The sequence below is a fragment of the Saccostrea echinata genome, unplaced genomic scaffold, assembly GCF_033153115.1.
Source record: "Saccostrea echinata isolate AGI-Se365-2 ecotype Australia unplaced genomic scaffold, CSIRO_AGI_Sech_v1 ptg000002l, whole genome shotgun sequence".
In the NCBI taxonomy this organism is placed as follows: Eukaryota; Metazoa; Mollusca; class Bivalvia; order Ostreida; family Ostreidae; genus Saccostrea; species Saccostrea echinata.
The window spans coordinates 5792383-5813706 of NW_026889751.1; the positions used below are offsets into that span (position 1 = coordinate 5792383).

Sequence of the window (21324 nt, forward strand, 5' to 3'; positions counted from 1 at the left end):
ACTTCTGTATTATTGAATACAGAAGGATATATGGTTTTCATATTGCCTCTCAATCTTTTAATGCGCGATTTTAACATACATCTGATACATTTAATCCATTCTGACAAAGTGTCAAGGTCTTCTTTTTCATGTCTGGTCCATCGCCTGGCGTAGTCCTCTACAGAATCCATAATATTTATGAAATTCCGACGCCAGTTGAAGGGTCTGGGTTCCCTAAATTTAGGACCTTTTAGAATTAGTGATCTAAGGTCCTCATTATTAACTATATTTACGTCACCAGTAATAACGTGTCCAGCAGGACTATAGTTATAGGGCGAAGAAGAACATGAACACGATGGAGGATTATGCTTCAGTTATTCGATATCCAGGCCCTGTAAAGTTTTCTTGTAATTAAAAAGTTTGGAAGCAATAGTCGATGTATATTTGTAGGAAATACAAGGTGGAGTCTTTGACTTGAAAATATGGAACACTTGATCAGAGGTTTCACCCCCCCCCCCCAATATGGACTCCTTCAGAGTTTCTATTTCTGTAATATATGACATATATGTTAATACTAGTACATGTAGATCTGCTGATGGGTTGTATTGCATAAGGTTGTATTGACTGAAGAAATTATCCATGTTATAATTATGATCACTATGACTTGTATTACGAGCAGTGGTAGATTCAACCCCACCTATTATTTTTTAACCAGGAAATGGCGTAAAATGGATGAATAATGATAAAAGCAATATGCCTTTTCATGAAGGCAATAGACTGAACCTCTTGGAAATAATAACTGCTACAGAGATAGCACATTTTGACTAACCAAAAGTCCCTGACGAGACTGTAGCTTTACAAGTTTGAATGTAAAATTGTTTAGACATAATATTTCATTAACATCTTTACCGCATATCTAAATTGAAATTTAGAATTATGTATCTTAATGGATTTAAATTTGTACCGTACCAGGTTTTTTTTCAGATCAGACTTGAACTGTCGTCGACGTGGCAATTTAAAGTATTCGATACAATCTATAGTATAAACTATCAATGTTTTTCTACGAAATTTAAAATCGATAAATGAATTACGTATCTGAATGTGGTCTAATTTTATACCAACTTTTATTTGATTCATCAAAAACTGTGCCAAGAGAAACATTGGGGATGGGGAGGGAGGTCAGAGGATTAGCGCCCCCTTAAGTCCTATATGCAAGTCATTGATAAATAATACCATGTATCATAAAAAGATACATCATGATTAACATGCACTACAATAAATTGATCATCGAGAAGAAAAAAAATTGCGAAAAGTATTTTCCCTATCTCTCAAAATACCTGTCTTCTCGCAGAATAAAACAGAAAAGTTATGTTTTTTTAAATTGATAATCTCGGCATACTATGCCCTCTATTAAGAAATTTACATCCTTTCGTGATGTCATGAGTTTTTGCAATATACACAATTTATTAATATTTATAACGTTTAATACACTTATCTATAGCACTCATTAATAAAATTATGTCACTTGAATTGGAATAAATGAAGTTTTTTTTCTTCTTTGAACTCATAAAAGTGGGAAGTTTGAATCATTCATTGTAGCTTTAACAATCTTAGTTAATACATTATCACTACATTTACAAATAGTCAAATACATGTACAATTTATAATTTACTAAATAATAACTCGTATAATGTTAAGGAGGTTCGATTCTGAGCTTTTGAGCAGATTTTGGTCTGGACCTTTATTTCTAAAATTCTGCATCATTTTTAAGTTCTAACATTAAATCTTGATTCTACAATGCAAATTAACTATATCCAATGAAAAAACCGCGATTAAATTCCATTCAAGTAGGATTAAGCCAGGAACTATATTTTGTGGCGGAAGGTTTTTAGAAGAAAATGATCAGTTTTTCCCTTTTACAGTACTGTTAATTTTAGATTCCTATTTTCCCATGCTGGTTGCACACATAGCTGTTTTTTTTTTTTTTGCAGTGAAATGTTTTATGCTGGTTCTGAAATATCTATTAAATTATTTCTTATGAATTCTTTAATCATATAGTGACAAATATAGTAAATATATTCTGAAAGTCCAGATAAAAATTGAGCCAATTTTAACATAAAATTGACACTTTTTTAGCAATATCTAAAAATTTACATCATAGACCCCCACTTTTGATTTTCTTTTCTGAATATATAAGATAACTTTGATCAATCTGCTTAAATTCAGCAAAAGTTTAAGACTTTAGAATATTTTTTTTTGCATGTTAAATTTTTAATTCCAGAAAAATCACATGTTGTGAGTGCAGAAAGGTCAAATAATTGATTATGCGAAGAAATTTGAAATTCTTTCTTAGTCTCAATTTTAATGTGTCTTTTTTAAAATAGATAATAGTTTATTTTGTCCCATGATTTATTTGGATAAAAACATTGTAGGGAAAATGTCGAAGATGTGATTTTTGATTAAGACACAAATTTCAGTGCAAAAAGGTCATATTGAATGTACTGTAGCGCCAAAAGAAGCATATTGACCCCCCATTTCTTGTTTTGATTTTTAATTTAGCTATGTGTGTAGAAACTAAAAATATACTTGACAAAAATTTTAAGACTTTAAATATCAGGATCCAACCTCGTTAAGTATATTGCCAATAATAACATTGAATCCGGGTTTTTTTTTAATGAATTATAAATTATTGTATAAAAACAATAAACATTTCAATATGAACATTATACTCAAAACATTTACAAAAATAATGTTAATATGTATTAAGTAATAGAGGAAAATCCATACAAATGTGACATTTCATGACAAGAGTATATTAATAAAATTATATTCATTTCCCTTAACTCATGCAAAAACAAAAGTTTCGCAAAGGTGAATTTGAAAAAAGAAATGACGAAGAATTTATGTGAGCTGTCCAATATTGCGTCATTACAAATCAGGATGTTCCTTTCACAACTCGCGGGATTTCTCTTAAATGATTAACGAACATCTGTTTAACAAATTAAAATATTTGACTTTAATTTGAAATGAACCTTAATTTCCAAAAAATTTGTTCAATATGTGATCCAATATCGAGAAAAATCCAGGAAAGGTTCAAATGAATAAAGGAAGATTTTTAATAATCTATTTTCTTTTTGCATATTTTATGATAAACTGTTAACTCATTTGAAGTTCAAGTTTGATTGAACAGATATTTGGGCTTTCCCATAGCAACGAAATGTACTTTGCCGTTATACTCATATGGGAGTGGAAGGGGGGTATCATTTTGTGAGCTCACAACCAGTCACAAACAGTATATAGGATCTAAGAATAAAGACGGGTATAAAACTTCAGCAATATATTTAATATATAAGATTATGTGCAGAAATGTAGCTTTCCCGTAAGAAAAATTGATTATTATCTCTTTTTCTCTATACATACAATAAGAATGATTCGATTAAACGGGACAGGTTTTATAGAATTACTGGGATTATAGTTGAAATGGTAAATTGTTACAGGTATTTGAAAAAATTCAGTTTTAAATTTACATATATCAATGTAGGTGGTTGAAAATTTACCGTAAAATCTATCGCTTTCCTGCGTGAAAACTATTGGAAGAAGTTCGAGGCAACTCATTCTTGCGACAGATATATTGCTATAGATTCGAGTAAAGATAACAATTAGTTTGCAACACACTTTATGTATCCCATAAAGTTACTTCCTTCAATCCTTAACCGCTTAAAATAATGAGGGCGTCTGTGATTAAAAATCTGATTATTCAGGGAAGTTTTTTTTTCCATCAAGGGCCATGTGCAATAACATGAGTTACTTGAATCTTATTGAATATCTCCGAATTTACAAATTAAGAACCTAAATAAGCTTACATGTTTAAATTACTAGTTTGAAAATTTTCAATATTTTTTCTTTATCTTAGTGGGAAACTACAACTAGAAGCTAGGGCAATATTAAAAAATTAGTAATTGCACTTCCAACACCAATTTTGCGAGAACATGAGCAAATGCAAAAGTATAAAATCCTACACCAAAAATATTGTCTGTAAAATGGACCCAAGACACTTATTTCCATTATGATAAGTGTAAAATTTTGGTTCATGAAAGTATTCTTTCATAGTATATCATGCTGATTTAGAACCCGTACATATCATACAAATACATGTACATGTATACCATTTTGACAATATTATACAGTGGCTGTACATTTAATTTCAAATAAACATGAACGTTCTTTAAAATACATATACTTATAAATAATAACCTCAAAAAAAATGTGAAGGCCGGAAATGTTCCACATAAATTCACACATCATAATCTTAAACAAAATGTTATTATAAAAGTTATATTCAATCAAGCATTAACTACGAGTGTTAATTTCTTATTACTATACATATAATTGTAATTTCATGGCTGAAATGGAAATATTGATGATAATAATGAACATAAAATGAGATCATTTTTAAATATCATTTCATTCTTCACATTTCAAATTAAACATTTACCACATCCTTATACTATGAGTACACAAAATCACGTGATAGCAAACAATATTTAAAAATTACTGATAAATTAAAACTGGACATAATAAATTATCTACCAATGGACAAAACCATTTACCAGTGGTAAGAGCATTATGCACTTGGAAATCTAAGAGTTCTAGCATATATTGTTTTCAAAATCGAGTATTCAAGAGATATAACACTGAGCAATTGACAAAATCTGAAAAATGCTAGTAATGCAAAATTATCAGAATCCAACAGAAGTGTCAGGAACACAAAACTCACAATAGATACACGCATATACACACGCATATCACATAATCCACAATATATACACGCATATCACATAATTCACAATAGATACACGCATATCACAGAATAATTATTACTACCTATATTCTTATTTCTCCTATAGAACAGATATATTTATATCTATGTGTAGTCCCTTTCATTAACAGAAAGTTATGAGAACAAGGATTACTATATTGACGGCGAAATCCACTATTTTGAATAAATACAAATTCAAATTTTCGATGCATGTTCATGGTATTCTTTTTCTTCGCACAGAAAGACTGAATGAATTGTGAGAGATACATAAACAATACCAACAAGGAATCATCGTCAATAAATTAATCTAACTCATTCTTCCCGTTACCTCTTCGGCTTTGAATGAATGGGATATTTAGCTATATATTGATTCCATGTAGCCATCATGGATTCTGGAGAAGGAATGCGATGAAAGGCTACAACTGTTGCAAAATTCATAGACATGGCTGCCTTGGTGTCCCGGCCAGGGTTCCTGATAACCATTCCGCCGTGATTACGTGGAGATATGTTGAGCTTTTTCGCTATAATTCCCAAATATGAATCGTCAATTGAAATTGTTTTCACATATGGAAAGGCGGCTGCAAATGCTCTAGTCACATCCCAAGACATTAGAATACCACCACCAGCTAAATATGGCGGATATTTATCAAACGGATAGTCTTCCCAAGATACAAACCACTTGGAACCGTTGTCTCTGAATGGTGTAGAATGTGGCAGTAATTTTCCTGCCATAAGTCGAGGTTCTTTTTCTTTAGTCTGACGGTAGTTGTCTAAGTTTTTAACCACAACAAACACATCGTCATCTACAAAAAGGTTGAAGTTTGCGTTTGAACAATGTCTGACGACCCAATTGTAACCCATGATTGTTTTCAATGTATTATTGGAATACTGATCGACAAAGTTTTCTTGTACTATATCCTTGTATTTCTGAGCCTCATGGGCAATATCATTCTCAAATTCTTTCATTTTTCCAAGCAGAAAGACTACGGACACGCCATTGTAAAGGGACTGATTCCCCCAAGTCTGTCGGATGATTTCGCGACTTTTAAAATTACTTGCTTTAGATTTCACAAGAACAACCACATGTAAATTTTCAATTTGACAAGCATTTTCAGCCTCATGTACAAATTGATAAGGATGAGGATTTATTTGATTGTTTTTTATTTTCTTCCCTTCAAAAATATTTTTTGTCAGTTGAACAAGATCTATCTCTAATGGATACTTTTTAGGATCAAAATTTAGTTTCTTTTTCCTGATATCTTTAGTGTCAAGTGGAGGTCCAACTTCCATATGCACCCCATTCTCCGCATAGCTAGCACTCGGATCAAAAATTGGATAACGTCTTTTAATCTTCTGGTTTACTACAGGCGATTTCTTCTTGTTCGCCGCCACAACTTTTGAAGTGGACAGAGTGAACTGAGAACGAGCAATTTGAACCATAGAGGACGATGGTGAATATTTGTTATAGGTTTCAACAAGTGCCTCGGAATAGTTGTAATATATCCAGTTCATCATATTCAGCACGGACAGACACAGAGCCAACATAATGAGAAAGTTTCGTAGCGAGTTGCCCAATAGTATCCTCGTGCATCTGAATTTTTTCATCGTGTGTCTCTTCAATTTCTTTGGGTATTCTCTTCAACATGTGAATTGATTCTGCAAAATTAAAAAGAGCGTATTGCAAAAAACAGACCTATGAAATATATATATAATGAAAAATACATTTCCCTAAACATAAGTACTAACATATCATCAGATGTGATATCTAAATCAAATTTTTTTTAGAGAATGAATATTTTTGTTTTTGTATACACATCCACGTGAATTTTGTATTCAATTTATTAAAAACACAGTTTGTAATTAATTTAAATATTCTTAACACTATGTAAGACCAACTGAATTATTAATTTCATGTGTTTTCCCTATTTAACAACAGATGATACAAATCAAAATAAATAAATAAATATAAATAAATAAATTAATTAATTGAATAAATAAATAAATTAAAAAAACAAATAAATAAAGGATGTCTGAATTGATGGTTGTTATTGATTCAAATATCAAATTTCTAAAATATTAAGAAATTGTTCAAAATTAAGCCTTTTTGCTGTTATCTTTATACTTTATAAACTTTTTATCATTTTCTAGGACATTATAGTGAAATGTTGAATGAAAAAATCTGTGCAGGTAAACGTATTCATTTTACTTATATAAGCAACAGTGACTTCTGTTCATCAGTGCTTTGTTGTCTTTGAAAATTATCCTAAGGGAGAATGACAAATTCTCAATCTACCTTGAAAACGAAATAGATCTATCCACTCAATATTTACATCTTTATTCTGAAAGTCCCCAAAATTTTTTTTCATTATTAGACGTTTATGTTAAATACTGAAATTTGATTGGTTTAGATGCATTAACCAGTGTGTATTAGTGCATGTACAAGAAGGTTCAAGCTTAGCTTGTACGTTCGTATATTGCATTACTAATCTGTAAGCACAATGATTCTCTCTTTATTTGAAGGTACAACTTGGAGAGAGAAATTATTTAAATGAGAATGTAATGCAAGAGGTGATGGAAATTGAATTTGATGAAACTTAATACATGTCTTCTTTTGTCTAGTATTACAATTAGTTAGGTGTGACACAAACTTTTGTCTAGTATTACAGTTTAGTCAAGTGTGACACAAACTATTACAAACATTAAATTTGTTTATTTTGATTAGGGTGCAGAGACAATTGAAAACAGGAAAGACTGGGTTTTTTTTCTACTGTGTTTTGAAGTTAATGTTTTAAAAAAGAAATGTTTAAAATAGCTCCTTTTTAGAGTGAGCATTTAAAGATTCTTCGTATTTTCAAAAAAATATATTTTATGCAAATTTTATGAAAATCAATTCCAGCAAAGTTTCAAAAATGTATAATTTAATTTTGTTTGTATTCTAGCCTCTGACTGGTTAATATCCAAAAAGGAACACATATTATTTCTGCATTTATAACCTCATTTGGTATGGGACCCCCCACCCCCCCGACAACCAGTTGAATCATCTGTATCCATACCATCCTCTCATTTCCAGTCCTCGGGATTCATGGAAAATTCCAGATTTAATAAATGTACCTTTAACTTCAAACAATAATTCGATCTTTATAAAAAGCAACGAAATTTTACACTCATAGTTATTTAATGATTTTAAGATTAAATTATAAGGAATGACTCTAATTCTTGGCCAAATTATTTGATTATAACCTGCTTTGGGTCAGTTTACGCTGTTTTATATTCCGCTTCGCGGATTATAAAGCGTAAACTGACCCAAACCAGGTTATACTCGAATAATTTGGCCAAGAATTAGAGTCATTCCTAAAATACCTATTATCTAAATTAAGATTATTTACTCCTTGTAGCCGTTGAAATCGGAAGATAAAACAAAACAAACAAAACTCGTAAGAATTGACTTTCATGCCGATGAAGGGTTTGTCTTGTATATGTAGAATATCGCAGTAAATTTATTCTTTAAAAATCTTTAGGAAAAAAAAATCAACGTAAAAATTACTACATTTCAATGCTAAGAATTTGAACGATATTTTTATTTATTTCATTATATTATATTCATTATAGTATGAGACGAAGGGATAATTTTATAGTTCATTATATAATATGTATTTGTTATTTTTTTCCAGTTACTCACACAATATTCTCCTGTAAATCGCCTACTGCTGTTCTTCTCTATTTATCATATTGTGTAACTGATGACAGTGATGCATATATACTGATAAGTTGTAATGCTTTAAGTCATTTTATCAAGAATGATTAAACGGGCGACACCCCCCCCCCCATCAATAAAAAAGAGTAAATTTCACGCTATATGGTGAATAAAATGAGGAATTTGGAAGCCCAATTTGCATATTGAATTGACTGTAAAATGCTGGTTTATATATAATTTACCAATCCAAAAATTGGGGGAAAAAGAATATATCTTAACTCATGTAAGGAAAAACGAGCATATATTAGTAAATAGTGAGATATCGATGGTTATCAAATATATGTATTTTTTTCAAGGGTTAAGCCCGGAAAGCAAAACCTGACAACTTATTTTTGTTCGACTATACTACTGATATCACCGCAAATGCCAATAAAAACGCCATTTTCTACAAATTCCTTAATCTTTTATTTCGTTTTGAACATTTTAGCAGTTTTTCATCTATTTTAATTTCAATATGTAATATTGAAACAGAGGAGTCTATCGATTCTGGTCTAAGCTTTAGTTGTTACTTTTGGAAAATAAGAGAATGTCATGCTGTAAAAAGACATTATCTGACATATTTCATGAATAAAACATCTAAAAATTACTTTCCTATGTTGTTACATAATTTGAGCCATTTCAAGATTACATCTCCCCTCTTGTCTTTTACAGAAATAACTTTGTAGCTACCTAAGTCGAACTTTAATCGATCGTATTTTATAGGTATACCATTCAACTAAAAAACAATGCGGGAACTAACTACCATCTTACCATAGAAGGGGGAGGTTGATCATAAAAACATGCCGTGCCAGGTGCGAAACAACTTGTAAAAGAATACATTGTACATGTTCTACAATGAAACCATTAATAGTCTTTTTATCACGTAAAACCATTATAAAACAGTTTAAAGGTGTCTGAGTTTAGAAGCCTCGATATTTACACGCTTTATGTTTATTGTAGGCATGAATCGACAAATAATCAGGAAGTTGATTTAAATGCATGGGTTCAAGAGCTTACAATGTCTTACCATTATTGTTTGAATTCTGGGTGTCCAAACGAGAGAGAGAGAGAGAGAGAGAGAGAGAAAGAGAGAGAGAGAGAGAGAGATCTTGAACTTCTTTGCTTTTTTTTTCTTTTTTTTTTAATTTCCTTGTATATTTGTCTTTTGCACTTCATTTGTTTACTTATTCTTTGCACTCTTTTATTTTTTCATTATATTGTATAGTGAGTATACATGCTAAGTAATAACTCTTGTGAATTTATTAATCTATCTCTCTCTTTTTCCCATTTCTGGTAAAAAAAAAAAAAAAAAAAAAAGAAATTAATGTAACTTATTATGACTTATTTCATCATGATTGTAAATTATTGTCAATTCTTAACATTTGTAACCTTGACCTTCTTGGAGAGGACTTATATAGGCCATGCCTGATGTCCAATCCAATTATGTAAACTGACTTTACATAATAAAATACTGATTAAATTAAATTAATCTTGAACTTCCATTATTTACACGTTAAGTTACTTGAACTGTGAAAAACCCCACATACACTTTTACCTTTCAAATTATGTTAAACGTTGAATGACATTCCTCATTTTTATAGGCAGTATCTCCCTACCTGTGCGAGAGATAGATACTTGGATATAATTGTGAAAATGTTAAAATTTGATCAGGAGTCTCATCCCCCATTCTAGACTCCTTAAAAGTCTTAATTATTGTAATATATGTTATACATGTATGCTATTATGATATACTGATCAGCTGTAAATAAGTGTAATGCCTAAGGTTATACTGATTGATTAAACATCTATAGAGTAATCTAAAACATCAAACTTTACCTGGTTTTGAGATTCATGTATATTTCTCCATTTAACCACCAAATGTCCACTGGACATGATTTATAATCCACTATATAATGAAAACTTCAACTACAGTAAAGAGTTCAGGACACAGCGATCTGGAAATTAAATCCACAAGTTCACGACTATTGAATATCTCTCAACCGTGACTATTGTTACACTACACCGTACATACCCGGCTTTTAAAGCTGCAATTTAGATTCAGTTCCGGTGCTAGCAATCTTTTTAACATGTTTGATCTGTAGGCACTATACGTCAATTTAGGACAATTGAAAGTGGACACAGGACTATAAAAGGACGGTCTCGAGACATCATAATTTGTCATTTTCCTTCATCTTTCTTAACTTTTAAATGTGATTCTCTAAGGACCTAAAGTTACTCGTCAAACATGCTGGTTATTGCAAAATTTAAACGGGTGCCATAAATCTTCTCACTCCTGCTCGTCGAAGTTTACTTTCATTCTCCACAAATGATACTAATGACATTCCTGTATTTTCCGGTTCATTTCCTCTCTGAATCATATAAAATGGAAGAAAATCATTTTCAGACTTTCTCAGCTCTCAAAAAGTCTTACTGTCCCATGCAGGGTTATTATAATGCCAAAAATCGATACCGTGAAAATCAATACTTTAATGATGGACCAACAATTCATATCTATGGTAACATAGTCAGGTTTTCAAATCGATCTGCACTCGCTGTTACAATACATATGGAATTACCGAAAGCTACTAGTCAGATCACAGGAAAACATCTAATATATCATATGGCAAGCGTTTTAATATGTAAATCTCTATTAACATATATGCACTTGTGAATATCAATGATAATGTCTCAACTAGAAATTAATCAACATGACATTTTAACTTTTTTTAAAATTAATATTTTATCTTTGCTTCATTTATTTATCTATTATTTATTTTTTTTTGGGGGGGGGGGGTATATGAGTGCCGAAATTCAAAGAACTATATTTATTAGTTATGAATTAAAAAAATCATTAAGATTCTTCAGTATGAGGTGTTTAGCTTGCACATGTGAAGGCGTGCTACTGTAAAAATCAATCGAAGCACATGAATATTAATTAATAGAACTACAGGTACATCAAGGGATTAGAATAAAGCATGCTGTACTGTGTGTTGCGTCGATTGCCGACAAAGCTACATGTAGGTCATTGCTAAAGCTTTTCAATCAGTAGACAAGTGAATTAATCTATCTGTAATGATTTTGCATAACAAGACAAGGATTTCCTGTGACAGTTAACAATATACTCAGGAAACATAAGTGGGCCTGACATTGAATTAATGTATCAAGGCTTCTCCTTGTACCATTGATGTAGTCACTAGTGTTGTTCATCTCTTTAGAAGATTTTCCTTTACTAAAAAATTCGGCTACTTGAATTATTCATCAAAATGTTTCTCGATTCAGCAAAATTAAAGTGCGACATTCAGTGCTAATTAAAATAAAACTCACGCAAAAAGAGTTCATGAAGTCAAACACTTTCTTAGGTATATGATTAGAATTAATATATATATATATATATATATATATATATATATATATATATATATATATATATATATATATATATATATATATATATATATATATATATTGCATTTCTAGTTTAAACCATCCAGCTAAGCAAAAAAAAAAAAAAAAAAAAAAAAAAAAAAAAAAAAAAAATTACGAGGTAACATGTACCTTAAAAACCCGCAATGTTTTGTGTAAGTTTCAAAACGTCCTTTTTAACTTTAGGCCTAAATTAAGCCCCATCAATACAAGTAATGATTTAAAGAGTCACTGTTCTTCAAGGGGGGGGGGGTACAATTCGCAAAACAAACCAAGATTATAAATGGATTTGAGTTTTTAATTATATTCAATCAATACAATATTTTATGGAAACAAAATCACAAATGACTTTTATTATTCATCTTACGGTGAATTAAAAGACTTACAGGGACAAAACTTCGAGGTAAACTAAACTCCTGCATATTTCCTCACATCTTTCTTCATGTTTGACTAACCCTCCCTTTTCTCGCATCCGAATGTACATGTAGGCCTATACCCCCCCCCCTTTTCACACACATGCAAACACTGCACGCAGAAAAAAAAGCTTCTTCCACATGATATTCAACTACCCATAATTTATAAAAATTAAGATCAACGAATTTTTTGTTTATATGTTCATCATTACAGTAATGGGAGGTAAAATCTGATCAGCATGCAGATACTTTTGATCCGCGCCTGAAATATCCAATCTGTGTGTGCAAGACGCTTCTCTTGCTGTATCCAATTTCTACAAACACAAATAGGACCATAACTATGTCACACGTGGAAGGTTATCAACAACGTCTTCAGCATCTCCATAATGTATCTGCTGCTTCTTTTGGTTTTTATTGTTGGTGCTTCATTAGACAGCTTTTACAGTTATAGCGTAAAACAAGGAGACAAAGAAATCACACTGAGTCAATATGCAGGAAAGGTAAATGACAGTTCTAGTTGATGTTGCATTGGTACCTCAGAATCCAGTGCATTTATCGCTATCTTGTTCCTATGTTTGACGGTATCATGATGAATTAGATATTAGATATAGAAGTATGTACTTATATATGTGTGTTATAAGTGTATGTATGCATATAGATAATGAATATATATATATATACAAATAATTTTCCTCAGAACTTGTGTAAATGAATAATATAACTGGTTATATACTATCTGTTTACCCCCCCCCCCCTTTATGTCTGTTTTTCCTTTCGATCATGCAACTCTTTCTCTCTTTTGTGTATGTATATACTGTATTACATGTATATGATTATATTCAGGTATAAGTATTTACAATGTACTTTCTTTTTGCCCCTTGAAGGTCCTTAATTGGTCAATATTTAAAAATTTTTGATTTGAATTGTTCCTCTTCTACTCATTAATTTTGTTAAGTCTGCTTTCTCATATTTTGCATTAATGAATAGTTGAGGTATGTGTGTTCAAATGTAAACAAGATTTTGTACATTCAATTGCTTAATTATTCACATCTCCGATGTGGGTAATTGCTTTTCGGAAGGTTACAAAAAAAGTCATGTGATTAATACTTATCACAGTGAAACAATTTTGACTGCTCTATGATGATCATTATGTTTGCAGAAATTCTTGATAACCCTATACCTGTCTTTTGCAGGTGGTGCTTGTGGTGAATGTGGCCTCTGAATGTGGCTACACTGATGGTCATTACAGATCTCTGGTCAGATTACAGGACAAGTTAGGGTCAAGCGATAAATTCTCTGTCCTAGCCTTTCCATGTAACCAGTTTGGTAAACAGGAACCGGGGGTAATTACAATCTAATCACCTGTTAATTTTTAAGATACAAGTTATTTTGTCACTGATAAATTACCAGGACTTTGACAATGTAATATAATTTATTGTTGTATATACAAATGTGTGTGCAAGTTTCTGTGCTTTACATCACATAATTATCCACATGTGAAAGAGCAAACAAATGGTGAATTCATTTGTTAACATGCATATACATACATGTAAACACAAAATATGAAACACACCTCCAAAAGTCAAACTAGTCACAACCCAGAAAAAAAATCCATGAATGCTAAGAAAAAATGTCATGTGAAATTTAATTTCAACACTATTTCCACATCAAATGAACCCTGCTCTGTGCATGGTTTTCTTGCACTTTAAATTTGACCTTGACCTTGGAGTTTGACTTCCATATGAAAAACTTTAACCTTCACCAAAACTGCCATACCCCCATCAGTGTTTCAGCAAATTAAATATTTTGTTCAAAGTAATTTTGAATCATTTTGCTTAACTGATTATTGCATGAAAAATTGTATGTGCAGAACTTCACTTTCTTGGGAAAAAGTGCTACATACATGTATTTGAATGGAGAGCATGATGTAATAAACTTCTTTTCATTGAAAAAGAGCAAACAAAAAATCAGCTGAAGTATTGAAGTCTTTTGACTGTCACTTCATTGGAATGAAAACATCATTTCTATTTGAAGTATTGAAATACTGAAAAATTAATTATTTTGAAAATATTTAAAATAAAAAAGTTCTTATGATTTTCCAGAGTTACAAAGAAATCCTGTCTTTTGCAAAGAAGAATTACAAAGTCAATTTTCCAATATTTTCCAAAATTAATGTGATGGGAGAAGATGTTCCTGATGCATGGAAATATTTAATTGGTAAGCAACATCCTTAATTTGAATATCTAACTTCCAAGTAACATCCCTTATTCATATATCCAACTCAAAAGTAACATCTCTAATCTAAATATCTACCATAACTAGTAAATAACATCCTTAATTAAAATAATTTTATACTTGTAAGATGTCACACATTCCTATAAATTTCAAACGAAATTGCCTAAAAAAATGAATGAAACAGAGATATAAAACTAACAGATGTACAGGTATAGAATTTAAGAACAAAGAAAATTTTGATTTATGGATTAGAGATGTGTCTTATGTCAAATCAGGTTTGTTTTGTGTGAGTTGTTTTTTTTTTTTTTTGTGCATGTGTTTATCTTTCGTTTTTGAATGTAAATAATGAAATCTATTTAAAAAAAAAGCCTATGACAGCATTGTAGAGAATGTTAGGGATTTTAAGCTATTTTTAGCAATCATCTTGTTTAGTCAATAGATATTATATTACAAATGTATAGTTTTGCTTACCACCACTGAACCTTTCTCTGCACAGAGAACTCTGAAGAGCCAACATGGAATTTCTGGAAATACCTGGTAGACGAGAAAGGACAAGTCGTTCGAGCTTGGGGCCCTTGGATATCGGTAGATGATATCACACAGGATATCATAGATGTCATTGATGGAAACTATTCTATCAATGCTAGGCAGAGGGGAGAATTGTGAAAAAGATCTGGCCAGTTAATGTTTGATAATGTACTTAGCCATAAGATAAGTGGGTTTTCTTCCTGCAGCAATATACAGATCAATAATATTATTTATTTTTCATTGATTTTTTTGCAAAGCAAGCTTCAACTAAAATGTATATTTTTTTTAGTAGAAAAGGGAAATTTTAAACTGGCTCAAAAAATAGGCCTCTTCATGCACATCTTGCACGAAGTGAATGGATGTATAAGGAAATAAGAAAAAAAAATTAATTTTATTTTGTAGATTTTATTTATTTTCTGTTTGCAACACACCAAAAAATAGGCCTCTTCATGCACATCTTGCACGAAGTGAATGGATGTATAAGGAAATAAGAAAAAAAATTAATAATTTTATTTTGTAAATTTTATTTATTTTCTGTTTGCAACACACCAATGATGTTGAATAAGAAAGGAAATGATACTATTATTCTATATCAGGGTAAAATGTTGAAAAAAAAACCCATTATTAAAACAAATTTCCTCAGAGAAAAATGAGCAAAATATGTTAGTGTACACTATTCAAAGATTATTTTTCATGTCTACCTCTTTGTTTTCTATCTAGTGAATTATCTATTGAGTTTTGTAAAGCTTCTGGTGAAAACAGTTTAAGGGGGATAACTCTAACATGGATTTAAAAAAAAAAATCATTGTCACAAATCATCAAGGATTTCAAAATTTCATTATAACTTATCATAAACAATTAACTCATACTGTAACTTCACAAAATTCAAGCATTTTATTTGTTAATGGTGTCCATTTTTTTGTTTTGTTTTTGTTTTGTTTTGTTTTGTTTTTGCATTTACTGGTTTTGTGATGAAAAAATGTCAACTTATAGAGTACATGCCATGGGATGCAACGGTGGTTTTAACTATAGTACTCAAGAGTTTTCTAAACACACGATGCAGTGTAAATTGTGTTACAAGTGTATGTATGCAGTTTAGTTTCTTTGTAGTTAAGGATTGTCTTTTTGTGTAGTTATTGTGTGTGTGTGTCAGCTTTATTCTCATACTGAGATGACTATTTTATGACTCTAAAGTTTGAGGTTTTTGCTAGCTAGTTTTCTGGGTGACCCTGATTTAACACTGAGGATATTAGAAAATTTACAGTATTAAATATCATACATGTACAAGGCTTCTAACATTACTGTAAATTATTGGGGAGTAGCAGTAATTTAGAGATTAATTCTGGAGTTGTTAGGGTTTTGTATGTTTTTTTATTGTTCATTGGCCCAAAAACAAGTTGAATTACATGTAACTTCTTCTTAATCAAGGTATATACTGCTGTATTTCATTCTGATTGATGGAAAATATCATTTCTGCATTTTTCCTCTAAACTGAATAGTCTGTAAAATACAAGCTTGTACACATAAAATAAGATTGTATGATTTTTTTTTCAAAGAATAATATAGGTATAATTCAATTTATTTGTTTTACTTTATTATTATTTTTGAAGGCAGCTGAGTGTAGAACAAAGAAACACACAAATGTATATTAGTTTATACTTGCGGGAAACTAAATAATTACAAAAAAGAAACATCTTGTTAATTTTGACTTGTTGATTGCAATAAATCAGCAGTTCTGAAATTGGAGTACATTTGTTTTTGAACAGCCATCCTTCCAAGTTGTGGATGAGTCCTGTATGGGTATTACACGTTGATATCAGGTGGGGAGTGCTCAAGACTAAAACGGGACCTCTGAGTCTACGATTATGAACGACATGCTAGTCTAATGGCCGCTGCGTACTTGGGTTTAACAGGTTTCTCAAATATCTGTTTCCTTTTTCTTCGTAATAACAACAAATTAATCATAATTATCATTAATATCTTGGAATTTCTAAAGTTTTTTTCAAAATGTAAAAAAAAAATAATAAATACTCGAACGGTAAAGATTTCCATTAGAAACACCATCCTCTGGTATCTTGCACAAATACCTGGTAAGGTACTTAATTTTTGTGAGGACACTTGTTACCGTAGCAATTCTTCATTGACAAATTCTTGGGAAAAATTATATATTATTGAGGAACGTGTCGTTTTGACCTTAAATAACTTATGGAATCAGCGGCTGAGCTGTGCTTATTTGAGCCATAGATACACAGCTGGCCATAACTGCTATAAAGTAGCATAAACTTCGAGGTACTGTGAACACTGAGCTAACATGAAACCCCGCTCCCATATGAGTATGATGACAAATACTCATTTTTTTGCACTGGGAAAGCCCAAATATCTCTCCGATCAGAACATAGAATAGGACGTGCACAATGGCACTTTGTAATAAATATTCTGTGAAAGTCTCATTAATTAAGTTTATTCAGTGGTATAGGAGGAGTTGCGGATAAGAGATGGGTACCCCCGATATTATAGGAAGAATGGCAGTGCCCATGTTTTGCTATTGGAAAACCCAAAAATATGTCCAATCGAGACGTAAAGTAGGAGGTGCATAATAATGGCACTATGTAGTTAAGATTCTTTGAGTGACTTGCTAAATTTTATTCAGTGGTATAGGAGGACTTGCAGATAATAGATGGGTATCCCAATATTATAGAAAGAGCGGCAGTGTCCATGTTTTGCTATGGGAAACTCAATACATTTGTCCGATCGAAACGTGAAAAAGGAGATGCACAATGCCACTATGTAATGAAGTTTTGGTGAAAGTTTCATTGCATTCAGTGGTGTAAGATGAGTGGTAGATAAGTGATGGTTACACCCAAGTGTTACAGACGGACACCCCCGTCGCTATATAACCCACTCACCCCTTTTCATGCGGTGGGTAGCAGCAACAAGCAGCCTAAATAGTATATTAATGCAATCTGCTCATATATGTTGAATTGGAGAGGAATTATATCTGTTTTAAAAGCCCATCTGTATCGTTTATCCCCCGAAAAAATGTATATTTTGCATATTGTGGTTTAGTACAAGAAAATATTGTATCAGTAGGCGTTTGAGTGACTATTGGTCTTTGAAATGTTTTACTTTCTTTCAAGAGAAACTAGAAATTTTAGTTCTACTAGAAACTTTAGATGTTTTTAAAGAAAATACTACTAGTATTTATGATGAAATGTGAAGATATACGATTGAACAGTAATGATGCTCAAGGTCCAACTAAACAATATAAATTGAGAGCAGAGCAAACGCGGACCCCTGAAAACATCAGAGGTAGGATCAGGTGCCATGGAGGGGTAAGCACCACCTGTCGACCGGCCACACCTGCCCCTTATCTTGATTTAATGCTACCTGTTGTTAAGTCGAATGTTAACTAATTTTTTTTAAAAAATCAATTGCTACGCCATTATTTTCATATTGAAATTTCTACAAACTACTCCAGGCATCGTTTTTTTTTTATGTTTGTATCATCTTCCCTTGATACTCTTGATTATTAATTTATTTTTCAGTAGTCTGCCTCGATTAAATTGTTCAAACATACAACACTAGATGAAATCCCGCGCAAGCGCGGGAAATTGAATTTATACCACTACCGACAGAAAATATATTGTAGTTTCTACTGACAGCCTACAGCTAGGCTTATATCAGGAAAAAAATCCCGCATGCAGTAGATGAACATCCCCCCTTTTTTTGTAAAAATTCGAAAAAATAACAATTTCATTAATTGACGTTTATTGTGAAATCTGTTATACTATGTTATTGATATTGTACCTCTGATGCTCTTATTTCATTTCCGTCAAGGATAAAGCAGTAAATATGTAGTCAGTGCATTTTACTGATAAATTGATTTGGGGGGGGGGGGGTAAAATTAACTTGTACTTCTGTCTTGGTTTATAAATATGTATGTACTTTATTGATATGTAAAAATGTACTTTACTTTTTTACATATGAATAAGGTACATACATTTTTATAAACCAAGACCCATAAAAATTAGCTTTTAACGCCCTATGAATAGGCCGAGTATTTTATACAAAAGAGTGTATATTCAGAAGAAAAAAACTGAAATGTATTAATTAAAGCACAACATTTTACAGCTTTAATTGTTTTTGAACAACACCTTATTCATTAATTTTCTCTTTTCATGTAAGCAAGTTTATTACGAAGTACAAAGTGTACTTCGGATTTGTTGCCACGATGCTCTCAGTGAGATTATACACATATTTTACCGATAAATTTATTAGGAAAACCTACTACATATATGTAATAGTCTTTCGATATATAAATATATTCACAACTTATAGTGTTATCAATGATTTACCATTATTTCAATGACCATTCACACAAAAGCTTTTTTAATGTTCAGGCAACGTTTTTCTTTTGAACATCAGGCTCGATGCTTTATGATGTTCTAGAAGCTTCTGTCAATATCAAGATCGGTGATGACGAAAATAATTTGCACATTTCCCTTTTTAATCGGTTATCACAACTTATTTCTTTTATATCATTTAAATCAAGTTTTGATTGAATAATTCAGTGATGACTTTTATGAAATAAATAAACGATTGCCTGTTGTCAGTTTCATAAAAAACTGCCAGTAACTTAGATCCGCCAACCGGAAACGCCACCGTACTCACGTTTTTTCTATTTCATGGATGGCTATAGAAAATGAAAGTAGACTTTTAATTTAATTACTATGCGAGTGAAATCTAAATATAGTTTACGGACATCAACTTGTATCTAGTTTATTCTTAGAGGAGTAAGTAAGAACTCTGGTGCAGCCGTTTCGGAGTTTATTTGCAAAATTTATTAATTTATAAGTATAGATGCTCTTGCGTATCGAATCAACTGGAAGACATAAACAAGATATGCAGGTGATAATGATTTATTGCTACATAAATGATAGATGTTGATGAAAGAAAAGTTGAAGTCATCATATTTATCATAAAGTATCCAAATATGAAACGTGTGTCAGACTCTGGATTTTTTTTTGTTTTTGTTTTTGTTTCGAGTTCAGTTAGATATATCAAATCAATGATCATGTTAATTGATTAAATGTATTTATGACATCAAGGTTAACGTAACACACATGCAGCTATTCCAAAAACTGCACACAAACACACACAAATAGGCTTTACATATTTGGACAAAGCTTTTCAAGAAGTATATATTGATGTTCTGGGGATATAACTGAATGGATGAAGAAAATCAATGAACTAACAGTCATGGACCCAATATTATTGAACTACTTTCGTACATTGTATTTGTTTAATACTGCTAAGCTATAGCAAAGGAAAATAGGTCAATTTGATCAATATTGAAAAGGAGTTCAAAGGAAATTCAACCATTCCAAACAGTCTTTAACTGACATCTTAAAAGAATATTTTTTCTTAACAAATAAATTCCAGAAAGAACTAGAAAATACTGTCAAGATTGACAGTTTTGATACCAGTCTTTTTGGGTGATACTCTTTAAGTTCCACATGGCTAATGAGAGATTCCTTATGTAGTGCAGAATCAAACTTTGATTATGCAAAATTTGCCATTTCTTGAATACTATAGTTCATGACGCTTTAAACAATGAAATACTTCATTTGTAAAATTAATGTAACTTACAATCAAAACATGCGCGGATCTAGAAAGGGGGGGGGGGTCCAGACCCCCCCCCCCCGGAATTTGCAAAGTTATTGAAATTATATACTGAAGCAAATAAAAAATACTTTTCTTTGCTTTTTTGCTTGTCAAGAAATTTTTGGGAAGGAAAACTGTTTTTGACTATAGGATGGACCCCCTGGAAAAAAATTCCTGGATCCGCGCCTGCAGAAACATCTTAAACGTGACTGATCTAATGTATCTCTTTGAACATCACGTTTGGTCATCGCTAGCTGTCTTGTAGCTCGAAAACAGATTCTTCCAGATATTTTCACCTGGTCATTCATCTTGATTGTATATGGCACATGCAGCACTCGGATTGTCATTACTGTTTTGCATCATCACAGGTTATATCTATGCAAGTTTGATGAATGTAGAATTCATAAAAACTTCAGAATTTAAATGTTTTATACAACATGAAATCGTATGCAGCTTTATGATTATCCATGCAACTCTGTATAACAATAAGGAGTATGCATGCAAATGGAAATTTTCAATTTCGAAAAAAA

At 31.4% G+C, this 21324-nt stretch overlaps 2 protein-coding genes across 2 annotated transcripts; one reads left to right on the forward strand and one right to left on the reverse strand.

The window, feature by feature from the left end:
- Positions 1-4470: 4470 nt before the first annotated feature.
- On the reverse strand, positions 4471-10467 carry LOC133178394 (beta-1,3-galactosyltransferase brn-like). The gene is made up of 2 exons (XM_061313125.1): positions 10368-10467; positions 4471-6454 (listed from the first exon to the last, which is right to left on the reverse strand). The coding sequence occupies exon 2, from the start codon at positions 6401-6403 to the stop codon at positions 5123-5125; it is 1281 nt and encodes a 426-aa protein (XP_061169109.1). The 5' UTR covers positions 6404-6454; positions 10368-10467; the 3' UTR covers positions 4471-5122.
- A 2246-nt stretch (positions 10468-12713) lies between these two features.
- Positions 12714-16871, forward strand: LOC133178393 (glutathione peroxidase 7-like). The gene is made up of 4 exons (XM_061313124.1): positions 12714-12867; positions 13561-13710; positions 14470-14584; positions 15099-16871. The coding sequence occupies exons 1-4, from the start codon at positions 12754-12756 to the stop codon at positions 15266-15268; spliced, it is 549 nt and encodes a 182-aa protein (XP_061169108.1). The 5' UTR covers positions 12714-12753; the 3' UTR covers positions 15269-16871.
- Positions 16872-21324: the final 4453 nt, after the last annotated feature.

Excerpts from the sequence above, each read along its gene's own strand:
- LOC133178394 (XM_061313125.1), bottom strand. The coding sequence starts at position 6,403 with ATGAAAAAATTCAGATGCACGAGGATACTATTGGGCAACTCGCTACGA.
- LOC133178393 (XM_061313124.1), top strand. The coding sequence starts at position 12,754 with ATGTATCTGCTGCTTCTTTTGGTTTTTATTGTTGGTGCTTCATTAGAC. Across the intron at positions 12,868-13,560 it reads TGAGTCAATATGCAGGAAAG|GTGGTGCTTGTGGTGAATGT; the intron begins GTAAATGACAGT and ends TGTCTTTTGCAG. Across the intron at positions 13,711-14,469 it reads TTGGTAAACAGGAACCGGGG|AGTTACAAAGAAATCCTGTC; the intron begins GTAATTACAATC and ends ATGATTTTCCAG.